Source organism: Arvicanthis niloticus, unplaced genomic scaffold (assembly GCF_011762505.2).
Source record: "Arvicanthis niloticus isolate mArvNil1 unplaced genomic scaffold, mArvNil1.pat.X pat_scaffold_828_arrow_ctg1, whole genome shotgun sequence".
Taxonomy (NCBI): Eukaryota; Metazoa; Chordata; class Mammalia; order Rodentia; family Muridae; genus Arvicanthis; species Arvicanthis niloticus.
Window position 1 is genome coordinate 1 of NW_023046419.1, and position 15620 is coordinate 15620.

Genomic DNA, 15620 nt, shown 5'->3' on the forward strand with positions numbered 1-15620 from the left:
TGATTTATTTCCAGACAGGAGCCTAGCTTGGCTTTCCTCTGAAAGGCCCTATCAGCAGTTGACTGAGACAGATGCAAATACTTTCACCCAACTGTTGGACTGAAGTCAGGGACCCCTATGGAGCCATTAGGGGAGACTGAAGGAGCAGAAGGGAAGAAATGACCCTATAGTGAGACCAGCAGTCTCAACTAACCTAGACCCCTGGGAGATCCCATAGACTGAGCCTCCAACCCAGTAGCATATGAGGGCTGGTCCAAGGCCCCTACACATATACAGCAGTGGACTTCCTGGTCTGGCCTCACTGGGAGAAGACGCACATAAGTTTAGAGAGATGAGGCCCCAGAGAAGGGGATTATATGGAGTTGGGGGGCATACACTCTGAGGCAAGGTGGAGGGGGAATGGAGTAAGGGACTGTTGACAGGGATGGGGAGGTGGGGCAATTGAACCATCTTTTCCAAAGACATGGAAATATGTCCTGTAGTATTATCTTCAATAAAAATTAACCCTTAAAGTTCAAGTTTTTTTGAAGCTAAGAACTTAACTTCCAAATAACCTGACTACAAGTTGCAAACTCCTTCTTCCATGAAGGTTTTAAGTTATGTTTTCTTTGGATAAAATCAGATACCTAACACAGATGGTAAACAAGTGAATTTAGAACAAATCCTTATTAGCCCAAACCACTCACTTAAACAATAATAAACAAGAAAGTTTATTTTGAGACCATGTCTGCAACACATGGTGTTAGTGACTTTTCTGTTGCTATGATAAAACACATTGACCAAAAGTAACTTATGAAAGAATCTATTTTGGCTTAAGGTTCCAGAGGGAGAACCCAGCATAGTATGGAAGTATAGCAGAGAGAAGCTAAATGAGGAACCCTAGAGATCACATCTTCACCAAGTACAAAGCAGAGCACAAACTGAAAACGCTGTGAAATTCTGCACTCTCAAAGTGTATTTTCACCAGCAAGGCTCCAGGTCACAAACTTCCACAAGAGCAACCCTAACAAGGAGACTCCGTATTTAAATATGTGTTCCTCTGTGGGACATACCTTATTCAAATCAACAGCACACTGTTTTGATCTATAAAAGACTGGAAACCCTCTGTTGTTGAAATCTCTTAGCAGATTGCTAATGGTAATTATCACATTTACTTTAATGCTGTTACAGTAATAACATTTTTATCATTTAACTTTTTGGAGAGGTTTTCTAAATTGGAAGGTTTTATATTTAATTTTATTTCTAAACTGCAGGGTAAATAAGTGGAATTTTGGGTGGTTTTCTTTTTTTTTAATTACAGTTTTCCCTACGTAATACTTTTGAGAATTGTTAAACCTTTCATTTTCCTTTGGCCTTTCTGTAATATCCATTTTAATTAAACATTCCCTGCCAGATTTAGCAATATACTTTAGGAGTCTGGAAAACAACCTTGTGTGAAGTATTGACTGCTTGTACACTCAGGCTCACATAAATTACTCTTAAGTCTGATGTAAATGATCTGACTGGATCCCACAGATGCAAACTTAGGATGGTTATGTAAACTGTTTTCTCCAAATTCAGCCTGTGGGGTAGTTCTAAAATGGGCAAATATTTGAAGATGAATCCAGGTATCCATACCACCAACATGCATGCTTTGATTTTGCTGAAATGTGGCAAACAGGATTTCTATCTTTCTAAATGAGGCAAAAACAACGACAACCACAACAAAACAGGTTAGCCTAGAGCACTGTTTTTTCTTCAGAAATAACATTGCCTGCAGATATTTTTATACTGTAAAAGACATCTAGTTAGCGGTTTAAATGCATGTTGAACTAAGGAACAGACACACTCTCTGAACTTTGCCAAATGACCCAAGAGAAAGACATGAGTAGATTTGCAATTGGTAAGCAATAGCCTAGCACAACCATAATTAATTTTACCTTCATGTACATAGATAGTGCTTAAGAATCATATCTGTAGATAATTAACTAAAGCCAAAAAGAGACTTGCAATTAAGGTCACACTTTTATTCTTCTTGTTTCTTTTGAGACAGACCTGGTCTCACTGTGTTGTTTAGGCTGGCCTCAAGCTTGAAACTCTATTGTCTCTGACCTTTAATTATCTAGGATTATAAGTGTTTGCCTCCACACTCAGCTTCCTGGTACATTAAAAAAACCTTATTTCTAGGGATGCTTTAACTGAGAAACACAATTAAAGTTACTTTATATACTTAAGGATTTAATATTAGTTATGTGCATATTATATATATTTTTTCAAGTAAAGTATATTTTCAAATAAAATAATTTTAAGTAAAACATATATTAAACCCATAAATAAAACAGTGTGTCCTTGGTGTTTTATATAAAAAAGAAATGTGGAAATGCTACATAGATGCCTTTTGGAGAGTGACAGTGTTGCTGTAGAGGTTTTCCAAAGCTAAGGAACGTAATTCAGGGGACATGAATTGAATAGGGATGGAGACAGCGGTGTCCAGGGAGAACTAGCTTACATTAAGACATAAAAGGAACGTCAATTTACACAGGTACAGCTGGAAAAATCAGAAGAGATGGAAATATAAAAGCAGGTCAACTTATATCTCAAGAAGCATAGAGAATACACTCAAGTAAAAGTAGCTGAGAAGGATTCATTTTCTCTGGGACTAGAAACACAGTGAATAATGAGAGCATGGGGAGAAACAGTGATTTCAGTGCATCAGGGAACCTCTGTCACTCACTGAACCAGCTGCCAGAACACTCTGGCTCTGCTCCAAAATTCCAAATCCAGAAACTTCCAGGGCAGAGACTGAAATACATTTCTATTAAGAGTATAAGTGGTGCCCTATCCGAAAGAATGTCATTCACAGATAGAGAACCATTGAGAAAATTAAAAAAAAAAAAATGAAGTCATGGTTGAAGCTAGTAGGTGTAGGAGTCCAAAGCAGAAGTGTTAGGAACAGGCCAGATAACAGAACCCGAGAGAGCCCTGTTTGTAACAGGCATCAATATTAGGAACTATGGCATTCAGTTCATCAACTATGTCCTCATGTTCCTCCCATTATACACCTATAGTTGAGAAGCCTTATTGTCTCAGTCCCTGTAAAAGAGCCTGCTAAAACAGAAGGCAATGAGAAAGTTTGAGAGTAGATTGAGAATAACTAAAAAACAGTGGCTTTTTTTTGTTTTTGTTTTTTGTTGTTGTTGTTTTGTTTTGATTTTTATTAAGAAATAAATTGTAATTTGCCTTTTTCAGGCTTGCAAATATATTATTGTGGTCATATATCTTCAGAGCATTGTAAATTCCTGAAAAACTTTAAGCAATGGTAATAAAATTTCTCTTTCTGTAACAAGACTTCACAGAACATAATGCAGATGATAGATTAGACTGGAAATAGCATTATGCTGAAATATTAACATTGACAGGATTGAGCAGCTTTCTGAGTTATTTAAGAAGTGTGTTGAATAAGATATGAAGGATTGAGGTATAATTTAAAAATGACTACTAAATTTTTGGTTGAAAAATGTATTAAATTGTTATAACATGCACAGGCAGAAGTCTTCAGAAAGAATAGGTTCAGGGAAGATAAATGATGCATTATGTTTGGGACTTTCTGCTTCTGAAGTATTTGTGAGATAATCATGATAAATACCTACTAAATGAGTAAGATAACTGTAAAACTCAGTGTTGAAGATACATACTGGTAAAAGTTCAGTATGAAAATGCTAATCAAGCTCACAGTGAGGCAAGAAAAACAAGTTATATGAGGTTTGTGGTGCTGGTGGTTTACCAGCATGAATTACTAAATTAGGGAGAAAGGTGCATATTTTGATTTATGTTGACTAAGATCACCTTAGTTTAGTACAAGCATTAAATGTTGAGAAGCAGGGCTAAAAGAGGACACAGAAACATGAGGAACTCACTGCTGAAACTATATAAGTGTAGACTGTTGTCTAACGACAGAAAAAAAAAGATGACAAATTAGGTCATGACAGCAAGAGTACAATAAATGAAAACCTTGAATAAATATACCAGTGGCCTCAATGCAAAAATGCTTTTTGAGAAATATATAAATAATAATGCCCACTTATTCTTGTGTGTGTGTGAGTGTGTGTGTGCGCGCGCGCGCGAGCGCATGCGTGTGTTGTGTCTACCTGTGTGCATCTAAGGCCCTTGTGAATCATAGTGACTAATCAATTCAGTGATCCATGGCTGTGGTCTCTAGTCCATTATCTGGTAGGCCATTTTCAATGGTTCTAACATATTATTTCCATGTCACCATTTTTGGTTTTTTAATTTCCGTGAAGAAAAATATATATAAATAATCTATAAAGAAAGACATTATAGAAAACTAATAATTTAATCCCACAAAGCTCAAATACAAGCAATGATAATATATATGGAGACAACTTATATATTAAAGAGTCTTGTGAGCTAAAATTGCCATGTTCTAATCAAATGAATGATCACAAATTTCTAGTGAGAACTTACTGAAATGACTAGGGCAATTGCTGCACATATTATCAAGCACATTGATTTCTATTTGAAAACCAACTTTCTACCTGTAAAATTTATATGGCTTTACTGTAACTGACCCTACATTATAGGCTCTGGCTTCAGTTAAATATTTGATACATACCTCAGCTACACTTTTTGCTGCACTGAATAGTTGCAAAATTTAGTTTATAAACTCGGCCAGAACCATAAACTCAATTTAAGTCTTTTATAAATTTTTCATGGTAAAGTTAATACATTTCTTCTTGGATAATATAGACCTGCTGGTGGAATATTCAGGGAAACAAACAAGAAGTCACACATCAGACAGCACATCATAATACCATGGACAGAAGGACACCAGGCACATATGTTATCCCCGACTTTACAAAATAAAAACCAGTAAATATTCATTTTTGGTTAAACAGTCTCAGGTAAGTCACTAATTATCTACCCTAGTTACCATTAGGAACTGATAATAATAATAATAAATATTAAATGAATAGTAAGAGCAGAGGAGAAACCTTTTGGGAATCCAAGTGGAGGACCTTCAATATTCTACATTTGGCTTCAAGGCAAATAAGCAAACATATTTTATTAGGTTCTAAAAGAGTATGCAAAATTAAAATATAAATGTTCTATTTAAGCAGAACTTCTGTTAAATAGCTGATAAACTGCACAGTTTGAGATCTTAGTAAATTCCAAACAAATAAAGGAAATATAAAAAGATTTGAAAATAAATTGACAATTTATTTTACTTTTCTTTATTTTCTATTCAATGTCATACATATTCTTTCTATCTGCTTTCCGGGAGAAAACTCTTTGTTGACAATAATTTAATGTCAGCAAAGTGATAACTAGTCAAATATTGAAAGTAAGTGACAGTGACTAGAACATGAAGTTCCACTTCTCCTGGAATATATATGAGCAGATATTGAATACCAGAGAAAGACATTTCATCTTCTTCAATGATGCAACCACAGATAACTATCTCATTTTCAATAAATACCCTCCTATACATGCTTAAGTAAAAAATTCTAATTAGACTCAGTGGATCAAACATTAAAAAATAGAAAGAATGAAAATATGAAAAGAGCAGACACTGATTTTGAAAGAATTTTAGCAGAAAATGGAAAGAATGAGAGACTAGGGAGTGAATGTGGCTAAGTTCATTACATACACAAATGCAAATTTTAAATAAAAATGTAAAATATAATAAAAATAATGAGTAAATATCTACAGATATTACTGGCATTGGTCAGAGCTTTTGTTGAGATAACAGTCATAAAGATATTTTTCATGTTTTTATTGTTTCAATATTTGTAATTAAGCATAACATGTTTCAAAAGCTAGGCAAGGAATTTTCCACTTTACTTCTTGCCAAACTTACTTTTCCTTTTATTTTGAAACAGGTTCTCACTAAGCTACCTAAGTTTATCTTAAACTTGTGATTCTATTGTCCCATCCTTCAAAGTGGCTGGGGTTATTGACCCTAGCTACATGAACTACCAGGCTTAGCAAGAAAATAAATAGTAAAAGAGAACTATTTTCATTATTTTCTATAATTCTTACTTTAATAATAATAAACCTATTATGTATTATTAGCTGTATTATGTGTATTACCAAGGAAATTCTCAAACAAAACGCATGTCCCAAATACATGAAATGAAATGCAGTTCTATATTCTAATATATATATAAATTTTATTATAAAAATTAATTTAAGGAAAACTGTCAACTAAAAATTCTTTTCTTGATCATAAAGAATGCCTATTTTGTCAATGAAATCAAGTTAAAAGTGAATATTAAAGACTTAAGCCAGATAATAAAAAGTTTATTCTTATGATTGAATGTGCTTATGTTTTTAATACATTATTTCTTTTTTCATAGATACAATGGTCTCATCTCAAAGCATCTTCTCTGAACATAAAAAAATTTAGAATTTGCATTGTTTTTTCTTTGTTGATAAAGAAGTAAGCACTGAGGAAATGAATAATTCACCGTTGGGAAATCACATCACAATGGAAAAATTAAGACAAGCCACCTGATAATATCAAACCACTTAACACAAAGAAAAAAATCTCTACCAACCCTGTATCTGATAGAAGGCTAATATCTAAAATATAAAAAGAACTCAAGAAAGTAGACCCCAGAAACCCAAATAACCAAATTTTAAAAATGGGGTATAAAGCTAAAGAAAAAACTCTCAATTGACATACGGAATGGCTGTGACGCACCTAAAGAAATGTCCAAAATCCTTAATCATCAGGGAAATGCAAATCAAAACAAGCCTAGGATTTCACCTTACACCAATCAGAATGGCTAAGATAAAAAACTCAAGTGACACCAAATGCTGGTGAGGATGTGGAGAAAGAGAAATACTCCTCTGTTGCTGGTGGGATTTCAATCTGTTACAACCACTTTGGAAATCAATCTGGAGGTTCCTCAGAAAATTAAAAACCATTCTACCTGAGGACCCAGCTATACTGCTCAATGGTATATTTCAAAAGATGCTCCACCATATCACATGAACACCTGCTCTATGTTCACAGCAGCCTTATTTATAATAGCCAGAATGTAGAAACAACCCAGATGTCCCTCAACAGAAGAACAGATACAGAAAATGTGGTTCATTTACACAATGGAATACTACTCAGCTTCACGAATTTTGCAGGCAAATGGATGGGAATAGAAACTATCATCTTGGGAGAGGTATCTCAGACACAAATGTATATAAATAATATATACTCACTGATAACTGGATATTAGCCCTAAAGCTGAGAATACCCATGATACAACTCACAGACCAAATGAAGCTTAACAAGAGGAAAAGCCAAAGTGTGAATGCTTCAATCTCTCTTAGAAGGAGAAACAAAGTAATCATGGGAAGCAAAGGGAGAGAGAGAGAGACAAAAGGGGGAAGGATCATGTATAGGAAGAGACAGGAGGGAATTCCAGGGGGCCAGAAGAATGAATGGAAATATGTAGCAGTGAGAGATGGGTTGCGGAGGGCAGGAACCACTAGAAAGTCACAGATGCCATGGATGAGAGAGGATCCCAGGAACCAATGGGGATAACATTAGCTGAAATGCCCAACAGTGGGAAAATAGAACCTGAAGAGTCACCTTGAGTAGTTTGACATGGCTCAGATTTGAATGATGTAACCACCCACCCATCTCAAATGTTTAACCCAGAACTGTTCCTGTCTAAAGGAAATAAAGGGACAAAAATACAAGCAGAGAGGAAAGGTCCTCCAGAGACTGACCCACCTTGGGATTTATTTCATCTACAGAAACCAAACCCCAGCACTATTGCTGATGCTAAGATATGCTTATAGTCAGGAGCTTGTTAGTCAGAGGTTCTACCACTACTTGACTAAAACAGTTGCAGGTACTCACAGACAATCATTGGACTGAGCCTAGGGACCTCAATGGAAGAGTTAGGTGAAGGAATGAAGAAGTTAAAGGGGATTGCAACCCCCATAGTAAGAACAATATCAATTAACCGGACCACCTAGAGCTTCGAGAGACTAAACCACCAACCAAAGAGTATACATGGAGGGATCCATAGCTCCAGGTTCATATGTAGCTGGCATCAGTGGGAGGGGAGGCGCTTGGTCTTGGAGAGACTTGATGCCCCAGAGATGGAGGATGCTAGAGGGTTGAGGTGGGAGTGGGTAGGTGGCTGGTGGGGCAAAATCTTAGAGGCAAAGGGGAGGGAAAGGAAGAGGCCTTGTGGAGGAAAGACCAGGAAGGGGTACAACAATTGAAAAAAAGAGGGAAATATACTTTTGTTACAATGACTGGAAATATATAACAATCAATTAAAAAATGATAGGAATATTGAAAAGATACTCACATGATCGATTAGTTCACGAACCATTCCATTCCATTGTCCGTTTACATCATCCTGGGCTCCATATTTCCCATCCTCCACAAGCCTAATTTCATATGTAAAGCCAAGGATTGTAGATAACTCTCGTAGAAGATCAATACAGTAGCCTTCAAATCGATCATTCCCATAGAGAGGTTTGTCAGACTTCTTAAACAAGACATATGGTTCTTCCTGAAACATTAAACACAAAACAGTGATACACAGTCAACCAGGACACAGTATGAGAACAATTGGATTTGGAAGACAGAAAGTATATCATGAATTTAGGACAACAATCAATTTAATTTTCTTCTGATTGTTTTTTTAACACAGTTTAAATCTTAAGAATGGAGACATTGATATTTTTTAAAGAATATTGTTCCCTACAAAAGAATATTTAACTATAAATTCCCACTGTGTAAATACAGTACCTAATACTACAATTTGTAATTTAAAATATTAATATATAATTTTACCATCATTAAAATAACCAAATTTGAATTATACTACTTATTCAATAGCTGATGTACTGTTTCAATCAGATCTATGAATGAGAAAGAATGATGAGTTCTTGCTTCCTATGCACAATTATAACTCATATTAACCTTTGTAATAAAACCATGAATTTGCAAGTGGTACAATAAACTATGGAGGAAAATGTAGCTGCTTTCTTAAAACATAGAGAGACAGTCTGATGATCAATAGTTCTACACATATTCAGTCTATTCCTACTATAAGTAATACCCATTTCTACATGAAAAAAAATCATTCAGCCAATGCATTTATGCCGTAGCAGATATTAAATACATAGGACACATAATTTCAGATGAAGATTAGTGATAAAGAGCCATAAGATAGGTCAATAGCACAGAGAATTACTGTGCAAGGCAAGAGAACACAAAGGAAAATTGACTTTTATCTCTTGAAGACTTTATTAAGGAGGTACATCCCAAATTTAGAAAAGGAAACAAGATATTCAAAACATTTAAAGTAAGTTTTAGAACTTAAGAAATACTACACTTGGAGATCAATAAGACATAGAAGAGTTCATGAAAAGAACGATGACTATCATGTGTTTAACATGACATTCAGTGCAGAAAGGGAGAAGTGATGCACAGGCTGAGAATGAAAAACATGAGGAGTCTAGCCCTGTGAGTCTCTAATGCAGCCGTCAGTATAAACATATATATGCTTAGGTACAAAGAGAGTCTACAGTCAATCCACACTGAATGTGTCCAATCTTGCTAAGTGCAAATAGAAATCTGGCTCTAGCATATTTTGAGAAGCAGAGAGTGTTAACATATGCCAGGCTATTGCTGTGGCTACCTCTTCTTGTCTAACTCATATCAACCATTAATGATTTTAACATGTCCAAGTTTTGCCTTTATCAAAAGGCAAATGTAAATGTAAAAATACAGTATATAATCTTCTCAAATTGGTTTTCCATCATTTGTAGTGTGGATTTAGGATTTTCCCATGTCCCTTTTATGCTGATAGCTCATTTCCCTTTAGGACTGAATATTAGATTGTTCATATGTACCTCAGTTATTTGTCTATTTAAATAAAGTTCTGATAAAGCTCTGTAAAGCTGATATATACATATGTATATATGTATATATATATATACATATATATATGTATATATATAATATTTAAAATATATTCCTTACAGGTAAATAGATTACTGCAAGTATGGCATTTACCCTTCCATCAAAAACACTTCCCCTTTCTCCCTGGCTTTCCAATTCAACACATTAGAGAACATTGTTCTGAAAAAACCATTTTATGTATTTTTTCTCCATGCTTAAGAATGGAAGCCAGCCATAGGCTAACACTATCTTTTCTATTTTGTATTTCTGTTATAGACATATCTAATTATATCTTCTGTTAATCCTTCTACTAACTTTAAATAGTTTTAAACATATGTGATATTGGGTAGTGGTGCATATATATTTAGTTTATACAAACAAATAATAATGCATACTCCATATTGAAAATTCATTATAGCAGAATAGTAAACTTTGCATCAAAAGTACACACTGCATGACAGATAAGAGGTTTATAGTAAAATGACTACTGCAGTGACTGAGGCAATCAAAGCCCTAGTCAACAAGCAAAGCCATGGTTCCTGAACTAGAGGAAAACAAATATTAGAAACTTCTGAAATATATAACTGATTCTATTCTGTTACAGTGTGGTAGCAACAAAGCCATAGTTCCAGAAGCGATTTAAAGAGAGCTGAATATTTAGAGGGGAAAAATTATAATGCCCTGTAGATGAGAGGTTAGACTGAAAATTCTAGGTAGTTAGAATGATAGTCAAATGAATCATGTAAGTACAGTCAATTGATTCTACAGAATTCATACTCTGATTTTAAACCTACTACTATTCGTAAGTAAATTGATAATGTTTGGTTGTCTTTATTCCAATGGCACAGATTAAATAACTTAAATTCCATGCATTAAGCAATATGGTAGTTGACATTTTCCTAAGCACTTATTTTGATGCTTGGACTTCCTCTAAGTCCTTTAATTATATATTTCTCATAATGACTACATGATATCAGTGGCAATATAATTTTCATTTTACAGAAGACAAACTGAAAGAGACAATGTTAAGATTTTTTTTTTTTAATTTTTGCCAAAGACCAGCAGCCAACAGTTATTCATACTCCTGGAACACTTAAGAACAAGCCTCCCTATTAATTTATCTTTAGCAATCAGTTTCACACTTCATATGAATGCATAATTATGTATAACTCATTATGTAACTGAATACATGTTGTATTGCTTTATGATTTTTAATCAACTGGGATTAGACATTGGGCTCTACTACATGCAAAATGGTATTATTTATTGAACAGTATAATCAAGACATCATTACAGAAGAGACCAAGGACATCATTACAGAAAAGAGTAAGGAATAAACACATAATACAGAAAATTAATTTTCTAGGTGACAAATTAACACCCTTTTCTGAACAAAGAACATCTTTTAAAAATGAATATATTTAAAGAATTTGTGACAATAGCACATTATTCATCATGTTGAAGGAGCAACACATGAATATTTTTGTCATTAAAGTCATAATTGATACTATTCTGTATGTTTTTTCCAAAGTACTAATGTTTTCAATGAAAATGAATATTTTAGATATACTAGAAAATTTTAACAGTGATGAATTTCATCTATGTGAGGTTTATAAAGGATATGTGTAAGGATGTAAAATGGTAAAATAACATCAGAAGTTTTATGCCATTTAATCTCATTCATCTGATTGTCCAATTGGCCATTCTACCAATTAATTTAATTTTATGTATCTATAAGCAAATAAAAAAGCTCATGTCATAGGGAATTAAATTTATTGTTCCCTAGCTGATTAAAAACACCTTGCACATCACTAGAGAAAAAAATGTATGCCACATATACCTTGTTAGTATTTATGGTTCTCTACAATGTCAAGTGTTACTGTTCTCATATTTAATTCTGATAAGTAAATCATAGTTTTTCACCTGGGATTTCTATCTCCAGCTATATTGTGTCAAAAAATAGTTTGACATCAAGTTATGACTTTCCTTTAAAGTCTCTTTCTCTGTTTCACTTGGCATATGGATAAATAACAACCTTGTGCACAAGAAATAAAAATGGTACCAGAAGCAATTACTGAGTCACACACCAAGTTCAATGAATAATATGATAAAACTCTTTTGGGCAACTTTAGCAATTTCTCATATGGTCTCATATCTGTACATCAGCATTTGCTGGAAGTAAAAGCACCTCATTCCTTTGGCATGAGTAATAAGGATTCTTTCAGCGTTTCCACAGTCAAGTCCAATTTTAAGGGACACAGCAATACCTCATGTATTTTTATCTGCATTAAACTGGGAGTTGGCACAAAATGAAACTAAAATCACTTCCTGAAGAAGTGATATATTTTTAAGGATGAAGGGAGCAAAATGTTTTACTTAAATAAAATAAAACATCTAATAACTTTTTAAAAATCTATAAATTATATATTCTTCAGCCCTTATATTGGGTTCAGTTCTTTTCCAAATGTTGGCTCACCAAAATACGTGTCATCCCATAATATTCAAAAACAAGGGAAAATAAAATCAAAATTAATTTTAATGTGATACATGTATAATAATTTGTAAGACAAAACTAGTTAACTTATTTAGTTCAAGATGCATTGCCTTTCTAAACATTTTAAGTATTTCCCTATATTCTGGGGGAGGGAAACAACACAGAAAATAGGATCTTATAAAAATACAAATCTCTGTAAAAAAAGAAAAACTACACTCACTGATTCAAATCAATGATTTGAAATTACTATTTATAATATCAGTATTATTTACATGCCTGTACTACTTTATTAACCATCACAAATGGAGTGTTTTCAACAACTATATTTCTTGTGAGACATGTTTTGGAGATTCTCATAAACCCCAGAATAGGAAATGTTCTGTCCTACAGATCATGTACTTGGGAAATTAAAAAGTAATATTCATTAGCCTAGTATGGTTCTCAATTTATCTTATAACCAAAAGACTTTTAACTTTGGTTAGAGGCAATAAACTGAACCCACTCTATACGAGTATCAAAGCATTCTGGATGACTCAGATATGGTGCATACCTTTTTCTGTAAGGCTGATGAGAAAACATCTAAAAATATTGCATCTTCATGGAGCAAATGAAAAAAAACCCAAATGATAACATGTTAAAATATAGATTAATGGTTTATATTTTCTTCAAAATTGCTTATATCCTTAACATTTGTGAGCTTTATATATAACATATTTACTCTTTATCAATTTTCTCACACAGAAAATACCCTAATTGATAATATGAGAGAAAACTAAAATTTTAAAAGTGTAAAAACCTCAGAAGTTATAAGATATAAATGATAAAAAAACAACAGGTGATCACAGTTTCTTCCATTGAAGTAATATGAAAAATCTGAAGTTCTTTTAGAACTCTTCATATAATGTGAGAAAAAAGAAAACTATGAAAATTCCCAATAATAATTTTTTTTCATTTGACATATTTGTGACATATAGGCCACAATTACCTGGCTTATAAAAATATTGACTTGTAAAATGTTGCCAAGGATGATTAATAAATTACAAAAGCATAAAGTTTTAAATTTTTGACAAGACACATATGGATACATGAATTTGAAAGCCCTATGCCGAAAAGTAAATATAAACTATTGTAACCTTGCTCTATTTGCTGCTTGTTCTTGCTTTGGCTAGCAAGTCAGTTCCTTTAATGACATTAACAACTATTTCTTTGGGATTCTGGCATATATTGCAGACCTGCTAAGATATAAAGCATTGTGGACTGAATAACTACTATATTCTTGGGTCTTCCATTAGAAACAGCTATTATTGAACTGTGAAACAGCCTGTGAAACATCATAATACATACCCTCCCTATATTTGTAAAGATCCATTTTTATCTGTTCCACTGAATAACCTTTACTATTAAAATGACTAAACACTGAATATTTAGAAATTTGCTATTTATAGAGTTATTCCTACTCAATTTATCAGGAAGTAATGAGTAAGCTAGCAACAAAGGACAGAAGCAAAGTTTCAATAACTGTGGAATCTAACAAATGATCATAAAGAAGGATAGGGACTGAACTTAGTGCTAGAGTAATTGATTAGCAAGTATGACCTCTGGGTCAGATGCTCTTAGCAGATAGCACCAAGCCAAACAAAAATAGTATGAAGCTAGCCCCACTAAAGAAAACGAAACCCTTTCAACCACAAAGAAAGGGATCATAAATAGGAAAACTGGGCCCTTTGTTCATATGAGCCAGGAAGCAACTTTCAGCCACTGCCATTGGTGATCATTCAAAGTATTTTCCCATTTACATTATTATTTTACATTATTATTTTAGAATTCATATTTGAGTACTGTATTTATATCATTTTCATTCTCAGTCTTCCTTCCACATTTTCTATTACTCTCAAACTTCATTACATATTCTCCTATAATTATTATTGTTACAAATACATATATACATATAAACATATTCATTTATAAATGTAACCAGTTGAGTGCATATATTGTTGCCTATATGTATATGTGTGTAGGGCTATCCACTCAGGATTTAATTAAATTTTACATATAAACTGCAAAAAACGTAGTCTGCTTTGTGATACAGCTGCTCCTCTCTACCTGCTTTATATCTGGTTCTGATTTTCGAAGAAAAACCTAATTAAATAATAAAAAAAAAATCACTCAGAAAATAGCATTAGAAAAGAAAGTTGTGCAATGATTCCCCACAGAGGTAAATGGAGAAAGGGTTCCACATGGATCCCTGAGAAAGGATACAGAGGAAACTGCATTAGCATGTGCTGAAGATGACAAATGTTTCACAGGTGAAAACATGTTAATTTACATAACAGAGGGCCTGTGGAGAAAACAGTAAATGATAGCATTGCATGTTGCACTCAATTTTTACTTTACTTTGTTTTTTTTTTTTCTTTTTATAGTATATTTTCTTTATTTACATTTCAAATGTTATCCTTTTTTCCAGGCCTCCCCTCTGGAAACCTCCTATCCCATCCCCCCCTTTCCTGCTTCTATGAGGGTTCTTCCCCACTCACCCACCCAATCCTGCCTTCCAACCCTGACATTCCCCTACACTAGGGCATCAAATCCCTTCAGGCCCAAGAGCCACTTTACTTTGTGTCTACTAAATTACTATTTATTGATATTTTTTATAAAGAGCTAATGCTATATTTTACTGTAGGAGTTTTGACGGTGCTTAGGTACCTCATTAAAATGAAGATCTGTCTTGAGTCTACATGATCACAGGTCATGTCCTCTTCCTGTGGAGGGGCTTGGAGTGTTGCCCCTACATGATTGATGGTGGACACAAATCTATAGAGGGGTATGGCCTTGTGCTAGGAGCCTATCGTCCAAGAACCGGGTGAAACGCCTGCCTCCCTTTAGGGTCACCAGGGTTTCAAGCCTTAGCTCAACCAGGACCAGGCTGCCTTTCACAGTCCTACGTTTTACAAATTTTTTTCTGTGGTACAAAGAAATTTTAGTTAACATATCATTTTAACTCTCATGTTTGAGTTGCAGCTACTTAATCAAAGGAAATGAACTACTAGTTCATTTCACAATAGTTCACATCTAAACTTTCTCATTTCCCACTGTCCTTTCAACTTGAAAGTCTCTTTCTTTATTTCTTCCTTGACCCAGTGATCATTGAGTATAGAGTTGTTCAGTATCCATGAGTCTCTAGGCTTTCTATTGTTTCTG

At 33.9% G+C, this 15620-nt stretch overlaps 1 protein-coding gene across 1 annotated transcript in view; it reads right to left on the bottom strand.

Annotated features, from left to right (window-relative positions):
- Positions 1-8324: 8324 nt before the first annotated feature.
- The window catches only part of LOC143441108 (glutamate receptor ionotropic, kainate 2-like), a gene marked incomplete at both ends in the record, with an annotated part of 32244 nt that continues 24948 nt past the window's right edge, over positions 8325-15620 (bottom strand). Inside the window, one exon of the mRNA XM_076928200.1 lies at positions 8325-8531. Within this exon, the coding sequence (XP_076784315.1) occupies positions 8325-8531 (207 nt within the window). The remainder of the gene's footprint in view (positions 8532-15620) is intronic.